This window comes from Lepidochelys olivacea, assembly GCF_965140295.1.
Source record: "Lepidochelys olivacea isolate rLepOli2 genome assembly, chromosome: 2".
Taxonomy (NCBI): domain Eukaryota; kingdom Metazoa; phylum Chordata; order Testudines; family Cheloniidae; genus Lepidochelys; species Lepidochelys olivacea.
Genome location: NC_140412.1, coordinates 42357468 through 42375845, shown reverse-complemented (window position 1 = coordinate 42375845; position 18378 = coordinate 42357468). Strand labels below are relative to the sequence as shown.

The following is an 18378-nucleotide window of genomic DNA, read 5'->3' as shown; positions in this document are numbered from 1 at the left end:
TTTAAATGTTACCTTAGTTCATTTCCATGTGTGAGCAAATATTCCTTGAGAACAAAGATTTAGGGATGTTTATTACTGGGATATATAATGAGTGGCTACAGTTTACATTTAAAAATAATTGCCTTGAAGATTTTTCTTACTAGAAAAATACAAGAGTAGAGTTAAAGCTTGGAACAAAATAATTACATTTTACAACTCAGAATATGAAAGTCAATTTTTAAAAACGCTTTTCAGAAGAGCGATTGCATGACTTAGGAGTTTAGGAATGGGGTCTCGAATCAGGACATGTAAATGGCTAGTCTGACTCTTGCCACAGACAGTAGTCACTAAAGTTGTTAATATCTGGTTGACATTTGGTAGTGTTACTTCATTTTCCAGTTGTGAGTGTCCATATTGTGTCACTGGATGTCATGGGGAAATGAAAGGTGTGCATGTATTCCCAGGCCTGCTCTAATTAATAAAGGTACTAGAGATTCTCAGACAAAAAGTTGCAAGAATTTTTTTATAATGGAAAGTGTGATATGCCCTAAATATAAGAGGTCACTCTCGGTCATCTCACCCTATAATATACATGCATCTTTTTGTCTTTTCTCAAAAATCAGTTCCTTCAAATCCACTCTGTAAATTTATTTCTGTTCTGTGACTTCCCTTAAGTTTGTAAATATCTTGTTAGTATAAAGATTTCGCCCAAAGCTGAATTCACAGTTTGAGGGGTGTTTGCCAACATGGGAGAGAGAGAAAATGTTTCCTCCCTACTCTGTAATGTGATGTATTTGTGTATGCTATCCAAAACTCCACTGATTTTATGGTTGCCTTTTCACACCACTAGCTTGTATCTACTATTAGTCATATCCATTGTAACATTCACATCATTGTGCCTCTTTTAGGATTATTGCTTTACAAATCTTCTCCTCCCATTGAATGTGTTTCATTCAGTTACTTCCTTATTTGAGATTCCCACTTGACTCACATCTTGGTCTTGTGCCTCTAATCCAAAAGAATGACATTTTTCCTTGGCAAGGATTTTTAATCTTGGACACTTCACTGACAGTTATTTCTGCTATTTTATCTCAGCTTTTGTTTGGTTTAAGCATTGCTCTTTGATTAACTGTTGTCCATTTTCTCTTTTTTTTTTTTTGTCTTGGCCTTCACTGTTTCTTGGACAAATTGCAGACTGACCATTGCTGTTATTTCATGGTGTGATTTTCCAGGCTTGTTGTCAACTGTTTTAGTAGCAGCTCATGAGTGAGATGACATCAAAGTATCATACTGAGAGCCTGAGGCTTTCTGTTGAAAAGTTTAGCGCAGTTTTGCCTTTCCACTTCAGTATACATTATACAATGGTACTTTAAATACAGGTATAAAAAGGTTACATTCTTCAACTGGGTAGCAAGCAACAGTACCTGTAACACTTCTTCTAGGCAGTCTCCAAACTCAGATCCCAAATCCTTTTTAAACACTTCATTTCCTATAATGTCCACAGTAGTAATTTTCATTGCCTACAGAGAATACTTAAAAAACCCAACAACCTACAGGCCAGATCCTGAGCTGTTTTAAATCAGCATGGTTCTGTTGAAGTCAATGGAGCTATGCTGGTACACACCAGCTCAAGAGCTGGCCCTATATCTGCTGTGTCAGGCTTCAAGGTCCACATATAGTAAGACTTCCGAGTTGTATCCAGTTTCCTTCCCTCCCCAAGTGCTAGATGCAAAAAAGTTAATGAGAAGGACTCTGTAGTTCAAGTCATAATTTTAACTTTGGCTGGGTGGGTTCCCAGAGCCAAGAGCCTTAACTGATTATTATCTAGGACGATGTTTCATTTGCAAATCTTGGCAACACTGGAGAGCAATCCTGGAGAAATATCTGTTTTACTACTTCACATTTCAGGTTTCTAAGGGTATGTCTACACTACGGAATAAGGTCAAATTTATAGAAGTCGGTTTTTTAGAAATCGGTTTTATATATTCGAGTGTGTGTGTCCCCACAGAAAATGCTCTAAGTGCATTAAGTGCATTAGCTCGGCGGAGCGCTTCCACAGTACCGAGGCTAGAGTCGACTTCCGGAGCGTTGCACTGTGGGTAGCTATCCCACAGTTCCCGCAGTCTCCGCTGCCCATTGGAATTCTGGGTTGAGATCCCAATGCCCGATGGGGCTAAAACATTGTCGCGGGTGGTTCTGGGTACATATCGTCAGGCCCCCGTTCCCTCCCTCCCTCCGTGAAAGCAAGGGCAGACAATCATTTCGCGCCTTTTTTCCTGAGTTACCTGTGCAGACGCCATACCACAAGCATGGAGCCCGCTCAGGTAACCGTCACCCTATGTCTCCTGGGTGCTGGCAGACGCGGTACGGCATTGCTACACAGTAGCAGCAACCCCTTGCCTTGTGGCAGCAGACGGTACAGTACGACTGGTAGCCGTCATCGTCATGTCCGAGGTGCTCCTGGCCACGTCGGCTGGGAGCGCCTGGGCAGACATGGGCGCAGGGACTAAATTTGGAGTGACTTGAGCAGGTCATTCTCTTTAGTCCTGCAGTCAGTCCTATTGAACCGTCTTATGGTGAGTGGGCAGGCGATACGGACTGCTAGCAGTCGTACTGTACCATCTTCTGCCGAGCAGCCATGAGATGGGGATGGCATGCAGTCCTTCTGCACCGTCTGCTGCCAGCCAAAGATGTAAAAGATAGATGGAGTGGATCAAAACAAGAAATAGACCAGATTTGTTTTGTACTCATTTGCTTCCTCCCCTCCCCTGTCTAGGGGACTCATTCTTCTAGATCACACTGCAGTCACTCACAGAGAAGGTGCAGCGAGGTAAATCTAGCCATGTATCAATCAGAGGCCAGGCTAACTTTCTTGTTCCAATAAGGACAATAACTTAGGTGCACCATTTCTTATTGGAACCCTCCGTGAAGTCCTGCTTGAAATACTCCTTGATGTACAGGCACCCCCTTTGTTGATTTTAGCTCCCTGAAGCCAACCCTGTAAGCCGTGTTGTCAGTCGCCCCTCCCTCCGTCAGAGCAACGGCAGACAATCGTTCCGCGCCTTTTTTCTGTGCGGACGCCATACCAAGGCAAGCATGGAGGCCGCTCAGCTCACTTTGGCAATTAGGAGCACATTAAACACCACACGCATTATCCAGCAGTATATGCAGCACCAGAACCTGGCAAAGCGATACCAGGCAAGGAGGCGACATCAGCGCGGTCCCGTGAGTGATCAGGACATGGACACAGATTTCTCTGAAAGCATGGGCCCTGCCAATGCATGCATCATGGTGCTAATGGGGCAGGTTCATGCTGTGGAACGCCGATTCTGGGCTCGGGAAACAAGCGCAGACTGGTGGGACCGCATAGTGTTGCAGGTCTGGGACGATTCCCAGTGGCTGCGAAACTTTCGCATGTGTAAGGGCACTTTCATGGAACTTTGTGACTTGCTTTCCCCTGCCCTGAGGTGCATGAATACCAAGATGAGAGCAGCCCTCACAGTTGAGAAGCGAGTGGCGATAGCCCTGTGGAAGCTTGCAACGCCAGACAGCTACCGGTCAGTTGGGAATCAATTTGGAGTGGGCGAATCTACTGTGGGGGCTGCTGTGATGCAAGTAGCCCACGCAATCAAAGATCTGCTGATATCAAGGGTAGTGACCCTGGGAAATGTGCAGGTCATAGTGGATGGCTTTCCTGCAATGGGATTCCCTAACTGTGGTGGGGCCATAGATGGAATCCATATCCCTATCTTGGCACCGGAGCACCAAGCCGCCGAGTACAGAAACCGCAAGGGGTACTTTTCGATAGTGCTGCAAGCTCTGGTGGATCACAAGGGACTTTTCACCAACATCAACGTGGGATGGCCGGGAAAGGTGCATGATGCTCGCATCTTCAGGAACTCTGGTCTGTTTCAAAAGCTGCAGGAAGGGATTTACTTCCCAGACCAGAAAATAACTGTTGGGGATGTTGAAATGCCTATATGTATCCTTGGGGACCCAGCCTACCCCTTAATGCCATGGCTCATGAAGCCGTACACAGGCAGCCTGGACAGTAGTCAGGAGCTGTTCAACTACAGGCTGAGCAAGTGCAGAATGGTGGTAGAATGTGCATTTGGACGTTTAAAGGCGCGCTGGCGCAGTTTACTGACTTGCTTAGACCTCAGCGAAACCAATATTCCCACTGTTATTACTGCTTGCTGTGTGCTCCACAATATCTGTGAGAGTAAGGGGGAGACGTTTATGGCGGGGTGGGAGGTTGAGGCAAATCGCCTAGCTGCTGGTTACGCGCAGCCAGACACCAGGGCGGTTAGAAGAGCACAGGAGGGCGCGGTACGCATCAGAGAAGCTTTGAAAACCAGTTTCATGACTGGCCAGGCTACGGTGTGAAAGTTCTGTTTGTTTCTCCTTGATGGCTTGTTTCCCCCGCCCCTTGGTTCACTCTACTTCCCTGTAAGCTAACCACCCGCCCCTCCTCCCTTCAATCACCGCTTGCAGAGGCAATAAAGTCATTGTTGCTTCACATTCATGCATTCTTTATTCATTCATCACACAAATAGGGGGATGGCTACCAAGGTAGCCCAGGAGGGGTGGTGGAGGAGGGAAGGAAAATGCCACACAGCACTTTAAGCACAGCACTTTAAAAGTTTACAACTTTAAAATTTATTGAATGACAGCCTTCTTTTTTTTGGGCAATCCTCTGTGGTGGAGTGGCTGGTTGGCCGGAGGCCCCCCCACCGCGTTCTTGGGCGTCTGGGTGTGGAGGCTATGGAACTTGGGGAGGAGGGCGGTTGGTTATAGAGGGGCAGCAGTGGCAGTCTGTGCTCCAGCTGCCTTTGCTGCAGCTCAACCATACACTGGAGCATACTGGTTTGGTCCTGCAGCAGCCTCAGCATTGAATCCTGCCTCCTCTCATCACGCTGCCGCCACATTTGAGCTTCATCCCTGTCTTCAGCCCGCCACTTACTCTCTTCAGCCCGATACTTACTCTCTTCAGCCCGCCACCTTTCCTCCTGGTCATTTTGTGCTTTCCTGCACTCTGACATTATTTGCCTCCACGCATTCGTCTGTGCTCTGTCAGTGTGGGATGACAGCATGAGCTCGGAGAACATTTCATCGCAAGTGCGTTTTTTTTTCTTTCTAAGCTTCACTAGCCTCTGGGAAGGAGAAGATCCTGTGATCATTGAAACACATGCAGCTGGTGGAGAAAAAAAAAGGGACAGCGGTATTTAAAAAGACACATTTTATAAATCAGTGGCTACACTCTTTCAGGGTAAACCTTGCTGTTAACATTACATACATAGCACATGTGCTTTCGTTACAAGGTCGCATTTGCCTCCTCCCACCGGGTGACTACCCCCTTAACCTTCCCCCGTCCCTGTGGCTAACAACGGGGAACATTTCTGTTTAGCCACAGGCAAACAGCCCAGCAGGAATGGGCTCCTCTGAGTGTCCCCTGAAGAAAAGCACTCTATTTCAACCAGGTGACCATGAATTATATCTCACTCTCCTGAGGATAACACAGAGAGATAAAGAATGGATGTTGTTTGAATGCCAGCAAACATACACTGCAATGCTTTGTTCTACAATGATTCCCGAGTACGTGTTACTGGCCTGGAGTGGTAAAGTGTCCTACCATGAAGGACGCAATAAGGCTGCCCTCCCCAGAAACCTTTTGCAAAGGCTTTAGGACTACATCTAGGAGAACTGCAAATGCCAGGGCAAAGTAATCCTTTCACATGCTTGCTTTTAAACCATGTATAGTATTTTAAAAAGTACACTCTCCAGAGGTCCCTTCTCCGCCTGCTGGGTCCAGGAGGCAGCCTTGGGTGGGTTCTGGGGGTACTGGCTCCAGGTCTAGGGTGAGAAACAGTTCCTGGCTGTCGGGAAAACTGGTTTCTCCGCTTGCTTGCTGTGAGCTATCTACAACCTCCTCCTCCTCATCATCTTCTTTGTCCCCAAAACCTGCTTCCGTATTGCCTCCATCTCCATTGAAGGAGTCAAACAACACGGCTGGGGTAGTGGTGGCTGAACCCCCTAAAATGGCATGCAGCTCATCATAGAAGCGGCATGTTTGGGGCTCTGACCCAGAGCGGCTGTTCGCCTCTCTGGTTTTCTGGTAGGCTTGCCTCAGCTCCTTCAGTTTCACGCGGCACTGCTTCGGGTCCCTGTTATGGCCTCTGTCCTTCATGCCCTGGGAGATTTTCACAAAGGTTTTGGCATTTCGAAAACTGGAACGGAGTTCTGATAGCACGGATTCCTCTCCCCAAACAGCGATCAGATCCCGTACCTCCCGTTCGGTCCATGTTGGAGCTCTTTTGCGATTCTGGGACTCCATCATGGTCACCTGTGCTGATGAGCTCTGCATGGTCACCTGCAGCTTGCCACGCTGGCCAAACAGGAAATGAGATTCAAAAGTTCGCGGTTCTTTTCCTGTCTACCTGGCCAGTGCATCTGAGTTGAGAGTGCTGTCCAGAGCGGTCATAATGGAGCACTCTGGGATAGCTCCTGGAGGCCAATACCATCGAATTGTGTCCACAGTACCCCAAATTCGAGCCGGCAACGTCGATTTAAGCTCTAATCCACTTGTCAGGGGTGGAGTAAGGAAATCGATTTTAAGAGCCCTTTAAGTCGAAATAAAGGGCTTCATTGTGTGGACGGGTGCAGGTTTACATCGATTTAACGCTGCTAAATTCGACCTAAAGTCCTAGTTTAGACCAGGGCTTAAGCTTTTATGCTGCTTTCTCTTTCCATGTGATGGAAGAACCCTGTGACTTTTTAAAGGGGAAATCTCCTTCTAATATTGCAAATCTAACTAACTTTCAAACCATCTTACTCCACAGCTGTCACAACAGACTTTCTCTTACGTGTCATTAAATGTATGAGACATCTCTGTTTTTTTAAGTATTCTTTGTAGGCAATGAAAATGACTACTGTGGACATTATAGGAAATGAAGTGTTTAAAAAGGATTTGGGATCTGAGTTTGGAGACTGCCTAGAAGAAGTGTTACAGGTACAGTTGCTTGCTACCCAGTTGACGAATGTAACCTTTTTATACCTGTATTTAAAGTACCATTGTATAATGTATACTGAAGTGGAAAGGCAAAACTGCGCTAAACATTTCTCCTAAGCCTGGGGCTATTTAGTGTAATCTGATGTTATCCTAACCAACTCATGTATTTTAAGATATGTGATTTCCTGCATTCCTTGGAGGACAATCACACTGTACATAGTTGGGGAAACAATACTTCACAGATTTAGAAGACCTTTAGCAATTAAGTGGTTATTATCCTAAACCTATTGTTTCCTTTCCTCATTTCCCATAACCATGACCCTTGTGAACTGTGTTCTTTCTGTCTGTATTTTTTTTCAACTGGGATTTTGGGAAACCTTACCACAGTAGAATAGAAGAGTTTCTCAGACACTTATTCATTTAAGTTTTCTCTCTGTGTTATGCACCAGGCTGTGGGTGGTCTTGCCTAATGGTCATAGCAGGAGGCTGGCCTCGTGGTTGGAGCAGAGGTGACCAGAGCCCAATCAGGAGCTGCGTTACCATGCACAGGGGGTTAGCTGGAGCTGAGAGCCAGGAATCAGGATCAGAGGGTCAGAGCCAGAGTATCAGCTGGAGCAGAGTTCTTGAGCAAGGGCCAGGAGCAAAAAGCAGGACCAGAGACACAGCTGCAGGCATGGAATGCTATTGGGCAGCCAGGGACACAGGGCTGCTGCAAAGTTTAAGAAGGTGCCTGATGGAGTCTTCGGGCAATCAGGAGCCGGGTTAATTTGCTGAATTAGCTGAGGGCAATGAGCTGCATCTGGGTGACAGTACCCCACTCCTTATGGGGTGCCTTCCAGGGGCCCTTGGATCCAGCCTGTCAGGATGGGCCTGGTGGAAAACCCATCGTATGTCTGGGTAGGGTTGCCAACTTTCTGCTCGCACAAAACTGAACACCCTTGCCCCACTCCTTCTCTGAGGCCCTGTCCCCCTGCTCACTCCATCCCCTCTCCCTCTGTCGCTTGCTTTCCTCACCCTCACTCGCTCATTTTCACCATGCTGGCTCAGGGATTGGGGTGCAGAATGGGGTGCAGGCTCTGGGGTGGGGCTAAAATGAGGGGTTCAGGGTGTGGGAGGGGGCTGTGGGCTGGGGCAGCGGATTGGGGTTCAGGGGGGGTGAGGGCTCCAGCTGGGGGAGCGGGCTCTGGGGTGGGGCTGGGGATGAGGGATCTGGAGTGCAGGTGAGGGCTTCGGGCTGGGGGGTTCAGAGTGGGGGAAGAGGGTTCCAGGCTGGGGCAGGAGATTGGGGTGTAGGGGGGGTGAGGGCTCTAGTTGGGGGTGTGGGCTCAGTGGTGGGGCTAGGGATGAAGGTTTTGGGGTGCAGGAGGGTGCTCCGGGCTGGGATCGGGGAGTTCTGAGGGCAGGAGGGGGATTAGGGTTGGAGCAGGGGGTCGGGGTGCGGGAGGAGGTCAGGGGTGCAGGCTCTGGGTGGTGATTACCTCAAATAGCTCCCAGAAGCAGCAGCATGTCCCCCCCTCTGGCTTCTATGTGGAGGTGTAGCCAGGCGGCTCTATGTGCTGTCCCGTCCGCAGGCGCCGCCCCCACAGCTCCCATTGGCCATGGTTCCTGGCCAATGGGAGCTGTGGAGCCAGCACTTGGGGCTAAGGCAGGCTCCCTGCTTGCCATGGCTCCGTGTGGCTCCTGGAAACAGCGGCATGTCCCCCCTCCGGCTCCTATGCCCCTATGCGTAGCCCCGCAGCACCTGCCTTAGCCCCGCTGTGCTGCCGACCGCACTATTAAGGGCCCAGTCAGCAGTGCTGACTGGAGCCGCCAGAGTCCCTTTCTGACCAGGAGTTCCAGTCAAAAACCGGACACCTGGTAACCCTAGGTCTGGGGCATGAATGTTCTCAGGTTCCCAAGATTGTTCATCTGGACTCTAGCCTTACCAATCTGTCGAGTAGAATAGCTTGCCCTGCACCCATTGGAGTATAGAATCTGCTTGACTATATACTTTTCCTGGCCTGGACAGTTACCAGTGCAGGCAGCGGGTTGAAGCAGTCCGGAAATGGGTTTTCTGTGTGTGGTGTCAGGAGAGGGCCATGGAAGGTGGGGTGGATTTTCAGATTCTGGAAGCTATAACTTAAAGGTAGTGGGTTGATTTATTTAATTATTGGGAAGGGACCATTATACTAGTGATCCAATTTTGCTGACGGGCGCTTGGATTTTACATTTTGGGTAGACCTTGTCCCCCACCGCAAAGCCGGGTGTGTCCTGCAGTAGGTGTTTAACCCAGCTATATGCTGCAGGAGCTGGAGAGTCCACAGGGAAGTCTGGATGAAAGCGGGGATGAAATTTGTAATTGGCAAAGAAATGGCTTTGCACTAGGGAACTTTTAATACGTACCAGCAGGGTCCACAGGTACAGTTGGTGCACAATGTGCTGGTGCACACTAGAATTTACACCCCAAGTGGTGCACATCAATGCACCATATGGACAAGTCTTCATGTTTCTATTTTTTTAAATCTCCCTAGTTTCTCATCTTACCTTTGTTTTTCTGTAGTGAAGAGTCTGCAAGTTGGTTCTAACACCCTATTCGAACTCCCTGTTGGAAGCATGTACTTGCTGAACACTTGCTTTGCTTTTTAGTGTCTCATTTTGTAGCCTACGTTCTAACAAAGTGCTGATTTTTGTTTTGAAATGATTGATTAAATATGCTGAGTAATCATTAAGTCCTATGACTGTTAATCTCTCTGGTACAGTTGTTTTCGTTTGCTAAATCTGATTAATATCTGACTAGTGGATTATGTAAGGATCAGCACGTTATTTTCCCAGCCGATTCATTGAAATGCTGAATTTCATTTTCCGTGGACTGAGACAACAGATGCTCTCTTCTCCTTCTGCATAAGGAGCAGAGTGCTTGGTGTATTGTAGTATAACAGAGTATGATGTTACTTTGTCAAGTAATGAGTGATTCCTACAATGTACTAACGACTGACTACATCCTGCTGGGCTGCTCCAGGAGAGCATTATAAGCCTCGCTGTGATCCTTGCACCCTTGAACAAGTTTCAATCATTATTCTTATGCTCCTCCCAAAGGGAGGAAGCAGAGCCGTGAGCTAGACCTCTGCCACGCATGGTCAATGGAATTGCTGGGTCATATGATGGGGAGTATGCTGCATCTGCAAAAGCCTTTAGCCGCACATGTGCTCCCGTTGTGCATTGGGAAGCTTCAAGAGGAATTCTGGGACCTAGATACAATTCTGCATGGAGCTCCCCTTGGGGTGGGACCAGTACAGTAACTCCTCACTTAACGTCTTCCCGGTTGTTACGTTGCTGATCAATTAGTTGTGCAACGCTCCCTTATGGCCTTGTTTGTCCACTGCTTGCAGAAAGAGCAGCCCGTTGGAGCTAGTGATGGGGGCTTGGAACCAGCGCGGACCAGCAGCGGCCCCCGCCTCCCCCATCTGCTCCCCTGAGTTCCCTGTGCGGCAGCCATCCAGCAGGCTAACAATTACCCGCAGTTCAGCTGTCCCTTCCCCCACTGCCATGTGCTGCTCCTGCCCTCTGCCTTGGAGCTGCTTCCCAGAGCCTCCTGCTTGCTGTGCAGGGGTGGGGGGAAGAGGGGTGCTAATGTCAGGGTGTCCCCCTTTCCCCCTGCTTCTGCCCCCCATCTACACAGATGGGGGGACACGACAGGGATCAGGATGGAGGGAGCTTGTTGGCAGCAGCTGCTGTCTCAACTTGCTGATCTACGTAAAAAGGTAAAAAGGCTATGCGTGTCTCTCTCTCTCATACCCCGTGTGTGTCTCTGTCTCTGTCTGCCATGCTGTCTCCCCTCCCTCCATTCGTGCTGCCCTGTAGAGTGTGAGGCTCCATTAACAACAATGGGTTAACCTGAGGGCTTAGCCGAGTGCTAGGTCATCATTTAGCAGTAAGGCATTCCCCGGGAAATATCCCGCCCTCTTCCACCCTTTGACTTCACCACTTCAACCAAGCTTCGCAATCATCATTGCTGTGTACAGTACTAAATTGTTTGCTTAAAACTTATACTGTGCATATATATGTGTGTGTGTGTGTATGTATATGTGTATGTATGTATAAATAGTCTTTTGTCTTGCGAAAAAAATTTCTTTGGAACCTAACCCCTGCCTATTTACATTAATTCTTATGGGGAAATTGGATTCACTTAACATGATTTCACTTAAAGTAGCATTTTTCAGGAACATAACTACAACGTTAAGCAGGGAGTTACTGTAGCAGCAATCTCCTAGTGAAGACTGCATTTTTGAGTTAAGGGGTTCAGTTTTCCAACTAAAAAAATACAGTAAGTTGAAAATTCTGTGTTTCCCATATAAAAACTCCTAACTACATCAGCTTTGTTCAGGGGATTTGCAAACACTAAACCTCCCTGCCCAAAACCTCTCCAATCTTGATGCTAACTCTACTAAATCCTTGTCTTATTCCACATTGCAGAACTTCCGCTTATGGCGAAAATCAGATTAGCTCATTTACTTGTTTGTGGGGATGATAAGCTTGGCAAAATCAGAGGAAAGTGAACAGAGAGGTCCTGCGAAAATTACTAATGTCTCTACCAGAGGGTGGCTAGGACCATGTAATTGATCAGTCCAAGGAGAAGGAACATGGGAAAAACATACTGCTTAGCAATAAAAACACACCAGTATTCTGGCTGTAGTGTAACCATATAATAATAACTAAATCTGTACCTCTGCCTTTATAGTTCCCTCTCTGAATGCCCTGAGGTAATCCTCAAACTCCTCTGCTCTTTCATTCTGTGCCTCTAAGGCCTTTGCACTATCAGCATCCCAGAAGAGATTATGGATCCTCTTCTGGGTCTCAATTTTAAAAGTCTAGTAATTGAGTCTCCCAAAAATGATGTGAGCTGACCTCTTTTATTCCCTTTGATTCCAAGGTCCACAGGCTATGCTACTTTTCCATCTGTTTAGTTATACACATGTTTTCTTTAAGTAGCAAATAGGCAAGATAGACGTGTCCTAAATGCTTACTGACTTACTACTGAAATCATTGCTCCACTTCCTTCTAACATGCTACCAAGCCAGACCCTCCCAATCTAGTGGTCTCCTTACCACAGAGGACCCGATATGGGAGAAAGATGACCCCTTGAACCCTAAACCCTTTCCTTTGTCTCTGTGGTGGATATATGAATGCCAATGTGCTCGTCCTGGAGGGAGTGGAAAAGAGAGGGTCTACATGGGGAAGGAGAATATCCCCTCATAGTTGCTATATGATAAGAGTAAGGTATTGTAGTTTTTATGGTCACTGAGACTGCTCTGGATGGCTATGATTCTGCAGTAAGATCCTGAGAAACATCAAAGTATCTTTATAGTTTGGATACCTTGACTGCTGTGCATTTCCAAATTTTAAAGGGGTCTAGGTTTCTTGTAAGTTTAACACCTGAATGTATTGGGTATCTAATATTTAGAGGGCTTGCTGTTGTTCTTAACTCTGTGGTTCTTGAAAGGTAATATGCAGTCAAGCCAGTGTGTGCCTGCAACCTTCACCTAAACAAAGATTTTTGTGTGGAAATATAAATATACATTTAAAGATGGTGAAACTAATGAAGGAGAAGAAAGGGTTCAGGGCATGAGGAGTAGAAAAAAGAATAGATATGGGGTCAGCAGTAGTCAGATTAAAAAGCACCTTTGGAATGATGAAGTTCTAAGATGGATTTAAAAATAAAAGTGCTGAGAAATGGACCAAGATGGATGTCGAGGAGAAGTGAGTACATCACCATAGGGTCAACTGCAAGAAATGTTTGCTCAGAAAAAGGGTTGAGGAGTTCTTAATTATAGTTTGGGCATTTGCTGTTAAGGGTTTTAAAAACTGAGTATTAGCTTGGTGTATGTCTGACAGCCATCACTTCTACCACTGAATTGTTGTATGACTTTGAGCAACAGGAATATATTCAGGGTTGTCCTATGGCCTGTGTTGGAGGTCAGACTACATGATCACAGCAATCCCTTCTGGATTTATAATCTATTAAGTCATAGAGCCTTGCTGAAAATTTACCTACTGCACAGGGCTATTGAGAATTAATAAAGTAATGTTTTTATAGTGCTTTGAAAACCTGTACAGCAGTATATTTGAGTATTCTGCTGTTTTTACTGGTAACATCCACGTAGGTATCTATGTGTCCATAAAAATTTCTCAAGTCAGTGATGATAAAATGAATAGTACACATATCCAGAAATATTTGTTAAATTGTAGAGGTGAAGAATACCTGAAAATATAATGTGGACAGCTTAAAATAATGCTTTGGCAGTAGAGCCCTTTTTCTCATTTTCAAAGCACTTTACAAACATTCACTCAATTAGTCCCTCACCCCTGCACAGAACAATTATTACCAAGAATAACATCCTTTGTAGAGTAAACTACATTTTGCATTTACAATTAAGGTTTTTCTAAAAAACATGTTTTTTTCTCTGTGAAAAATATAATTTCTTACTACTGGTTATAAAGAGTGCATAAATGTTTGAAAGGAGTATATCAAACCCTTCAGGGACTAATTGGCATCGTATTCTTATTTTTAAAAAGGTCTCTGAACATCTGTAGATTTAGGACCATCTAAAGGGTTTTAATTTTCATTATTAAACTTTTTAAAAGTGTTTAATATCTAAGAGCATAATATTTAGCATTCAGATAGAAGCTCAATTTAAATTCAAAGGAAAGTGTAACAATTCTAGCTTCTTGTGTATAAGAATAAAGAGTTTTACATATTCTGTCTTCCAATGCTTTTATAACAAAAACCACAGAACTAAGAAACTTGCAAGCCTTTCAAATGCTTACAGAAGTTCCTGAGTCAGCTTACTTGTATTTTAGAACAAATGGATATAAACTGGTCATTGGGAAGTTTAGACTTGAAATTAGATGAAGGTTTCTAACCATCAGAGGAGTGAAGTTTTGGAATAGCCTTCCAAGGGAAGTAGTGGGGGCAAAAGATCTATCTGGCTTTAGGATTAAACTCAATAAGTTTATGGAGGAGATGGTATGATGGGATAACATGATTTTGGTAATTAATTGATCTTTAAATATTCATGGTAAATAGGCGTAATGGCCTGTAATGGGATGTTAGATGGGGTAGGATCTGAGTTACCCAGGAAAGAATTTTCTGTAGTATCTGGCTGGTGAATCTTGCCGATATGCTCAAGGTTTAGCTGATCGCCATATTTGGGGTCGGGAAGGAATTTTCCTCCAGGGCAGATTGGAAGAGGCCCTGGAGGTTTTTCGCCTTCCTCTGTAGCATGGGACACGGGTCATTTGCTGGAGGATTCTCTGCTCCTTGAAGTCTTTAAACCACGATTTGAGGACTTCAGTAGCTCAGACATAGGTGAGAGGTTTTTCGCAGGAGTGGGTGGGTGAGATTCTGTGGCCTGCGTTGTGCAGGAGGTCGGACTAGATGATCATAATGGTCCCTTCTGACCTTAGTATCTATGAATCTTTTTAAAGAGGTTGACAACTTGATGGAGATAAAATCAGTTGAGAACATCTAAAGTAGGAATAATGAAGATAGTTGAAAGAAAAGGAGTACTTGTGGCACCTTAGAGACTAACAAATTTATTTGAGCATAAGCTTTCGTGAGCTACAGCTCACTTCATCGGATGCATGCAGTGGAAAATGCAGCGGGGAGATGTTATATATACAGAGAACATGAAACAATGGGTGTTACCATACACACTGTAATGAGAGTGATCAGGCAAGGTGAGCTATTACCAGCAGGAGAGAAAAAAAAACCTTTTGTAGTGATAATCAAGGTGGGCCATTTCCAGCAGTTGATGAGAACATGTGAGGAACAGTGGAGAGGAATAAACATGGGAAATAGTTTTACTTTGTATAATGACACATCCACTCCCAGTCTTTATTCAAGCCTCATGCAATGGTGTCCAGTTTGCAAATTAATTCCAATTCAGCAGTCTCTCCTTGGAGTCTGTTTTTGAAGTATTTTTGTTGAAGAATTGCCACTTTTAGGTCTGTAATCAAGTGACCAGAGAGATTGAAGTGTTCTCCGACTGGTTTTTGAATGTTATAATTCCTGACGTCTGATTTGTGTCCATTTATTCTTTTACGTAGAGACTGTCTGGTTTGGCCAATGTACCTGGCAGAGGGGCATTGCTGGCACGTGATGGCATATATCACATTGGTAGATGTGCAGGTGAATGAGCCTCTGATAGTGTGGCTAATGGCATATGGTTTAACAAAGATAAAAATAGGTACCTAAAACAAATATCACATTTGTGCAAATATCTGGACTCAGACATAGAGATGCTATATTGTGAAATATCTGGTCACCCTCTGAAGCCATGTTCTAAGTGTTATTTGACTGGCAGTGTCAAAGTTCCTTCCCCACTCTGAACTCTAGGGTACAGATATGGGGACCTTCATGAAAACCTCCTAAGCTTATTTTTACCAGCTTAGATTAGAACTTCCTCAGGGTACAAACTATTTTACCTTTTGCCCTTGGACTTTATCGCTGCCACCACCAAACGTCTAACTGGTATATTACTGGGAAAGAGTCCATTTGGAAACATCTTTCCCCCCCAAAATCCTCCCAACCCTTACCCCCCTTTCCTAGGGAAGGCTTGATAAAAATCCTCACCAATTTGCATAGGTGAACACAGACTCAAACCCTTGGATCTTAAGAACAATGAAAAAGCAATCAGATTCTTAAAAGAAGAATTTTAATAGAAGAAAAAGTAAAAGAATCACCTCTGTCAAATCAGGATGGTAAATACCTTACAGGGTAATTAGATTCAAAAGATAGAGAATCCCTCTAGGCAAAACCTTAAGTTACAAAAAGACACAAAAACAGGAATCTACATCCCATTCAGCACAGCTTATTTTCTCAGCCATTTAAAGGAATCAGAATCTAACGCATATCTAGCTAGATTACTTACTAAGTTCTAAGGCTCCATTCCTGTTCTGTCCCTGGCAAAAGCATCACTCAGACAAAGAGATCTGCTTTGTTTCTCCCTCTCCCCAGCTTTTGAGAGTATCTTGTCTTCTCATTGGTCATTTTGGTCAGGTGCCAGCGAGGTTATCCTAGCTTCTTAACCCTTTACAGGTGAAAGGGTTTTTCCTCTGGCCAGGAGGGATTTTAAAGGTGTTTACCCTTCCCTTTATATTTATGACAGGCAGCCTAGAGAATGCCAATATTCAACATCCTAATCAGAAGAGAAGAAATCTTTTGATAATTTTATAATCATTCTTCAGACTACAATAAGAGATTACAGGAATGTGGGTACTGCATAGTGCATACCAGATACCTGGCTGGTATGCATTCCAGATTACTGAATTGTCAAATATTATTCAAGGGTAGAAGTTTGGGTTTTGTGGGCTGAGAAGCCTTGAACTAGTCACATAGGGCCTGATTTTCAGAGGTGCTGAGCACCCCCTGCTCCCATTGACATTAGAAATTCCGGCCCCAAGTGACTGGCTAGGAAACCTACTTCTCAGTTTAACCTCACATCTCTGCAATGGGGAAATTAATTTTTATCTCATGGTGGCTTTGGGATTTATTTAACATTTGTAAATTGCTTTGAAATCTTGATATTAAAAGTACTATATAAAGTGCATATTATTGATTTATAGAGCTGGTCAGTCTGAAACAATTTTATTCACAAGAGATTCAGAAGACTTTTTGTCCAGATGTATTGTGTTCTGACAATAGTAATGCACTTTGTCCTGTGTTGGGTTAGCAGTGGGGACCAATCCTGCTTCCAGTGGAGTCAGTGATAAACATCCCATTGACTTAAATGGAAGCAGCATTGAGTTTTTATTTAGTGCAGAACACTATTATTTAAAGAAATGTTGCATTCCAGTGGGTGAAATGTCTTTTAAAACAGCAATAAAGTTTGTGTCCAGTTGCTTAAGTATCTTTTTGCATTTGTCTTCAATAATTCTGTCTCTAAGTTGAGTTTAGTTCTCTGCCACTTGAGTTTGCTTTGATCAGATTTGTTTTTATCTTAGCCTGCTTAATAAATAACAAGAGTATTTCTGATAGCTGAATGATTTAAAATTGTGTTTTTCCCCCCCTCCAACAGGGCATCTGCGTAAAAGAAAAGGAAGGAAAATGAAATTCCTATTCCTAATAGTTTTCATCTATCTCTTACCACAATGCACCGGGAAACCTTTAATCAGGGATGACTGCCACCAACACACATTCGAAGAAATTAAAAGAGAAATAGCTGGGTATTCCGATATTGCCAAGGCTATTATCAACCTTGCTGTTAATGGCAATGCCCAGAACAGATCCTATGAAAGACTGGCAAATTTTGTTGACACCATTGGACCTAGACTCAGCGGCTCCAAAAATCTAGAGATGGCTATCAAATACATGTTCCGTGTCCTGCAGGAGGATGGGCTGGAAAATGTCCACCTGGAGCCTGTAAAAGTGCCTCACTGGGAGAGGGGAGAAGAGTCTGCTATGATGTTGGCACCAAGGAACCACAGCATTGCAATATTAGGACTTGGAAGCAGTGTTGCAACTCCTCCAGAAGGTAACACTTTACTACATTTTGACTTTATTATCTGTTGCTTTTAAAAACCAAAATGTATAATGGTACGAAAAGAATCCCCCAAATCATGTCAGTAGACAAGCTAGTCCTCTCCTTCTGCCATAAAAATGCTGCGAGCCAGAGAGAACTATTTTGCTGGAACTTTCTGTGTGAGGTGTTACCTTAGGAACTTGCACTGTATTTAACTGGAGTTGATAAGCTCCTTAAATTTAGCCTGATTTTATTATTATTATTAATTTATTATTCTTTGAACACTAAAACTGTAGCCTGTTCTCAAAAGAAGCCATCTCTTTCTGTACCTGTCTGCTTGAGGTTTTGCCATGATTGCCAATTAATGGCAAAATGGTAGTCTGCCTCAGTGACTATTGTGCTTCTGGTAATTTAGAGAAGTTTAGACTTCCTCAAATCAGTTTACTAAACGTGGTGCCTCAAATGCTAATGCCTTGTGAACTCAGCTTTCTAATCCAGACAGAAGGGATGGGGCAGCATTGTCCAGGGAGTCCTACCATATGCAACTGTTGTGTGTTCCTAATATAGTCTTCTTTCCATAATACTTTATGCTATTTAGTATTATCCTCTGTGAAAATAATCTTAGTTATGAAAGCTGATCAGTACATTTTAATAAGGACTGATTTTATTTCTCAAACTGTAAACTCGTCTTGGCAGGAGAGAGGTGTGTGTATGCTCATGGCGCGCCTAGCACATGATGAAAACTACTGAAATACACATTGTAAAAGCAATTTCATTTTTGCTTGGGAAATTTTATATTACAGCATGCAAGTAAGGGACCCAGGACAAATTGGAAATTTAAAATGTAAATGGAATCAGTGTCATGGTTTGGTGTCAGGACAACTTGTAACT

The 18378-nt window shown here is 44.4% G+C and overlaps 1 protein-coding gene across 3 annotated transcripts in view; it reads left to right on the top strand.

Moving 5' to 3' along the window:
• CPQ (carboxypeptidase Q) overlaps nt 1–18378 on the top strand; it is a 270868-nt gene that overhangs the window by 21791 nt on the left and 230699 nt on the right. For 2 of the 3 annotated variants that reach the window (XM_084619637.1, XM_084619636.1), the window contains exon 2: nt 17044–17499. In XM_084619637.1, coding sequence (XP_084475763.1) covers nt 17073–17499 — 427 coding nt within the window. In that variant the 5' untranslated portion in view covers nt 17044–17072. Of the gene's footprint in view, nt 1–6880; nt 6989–17043; nt 17500–18378 lie in introns of those variants that run through there. The other variant, XM_084619638.1, reaches the window with a different exon arrangement.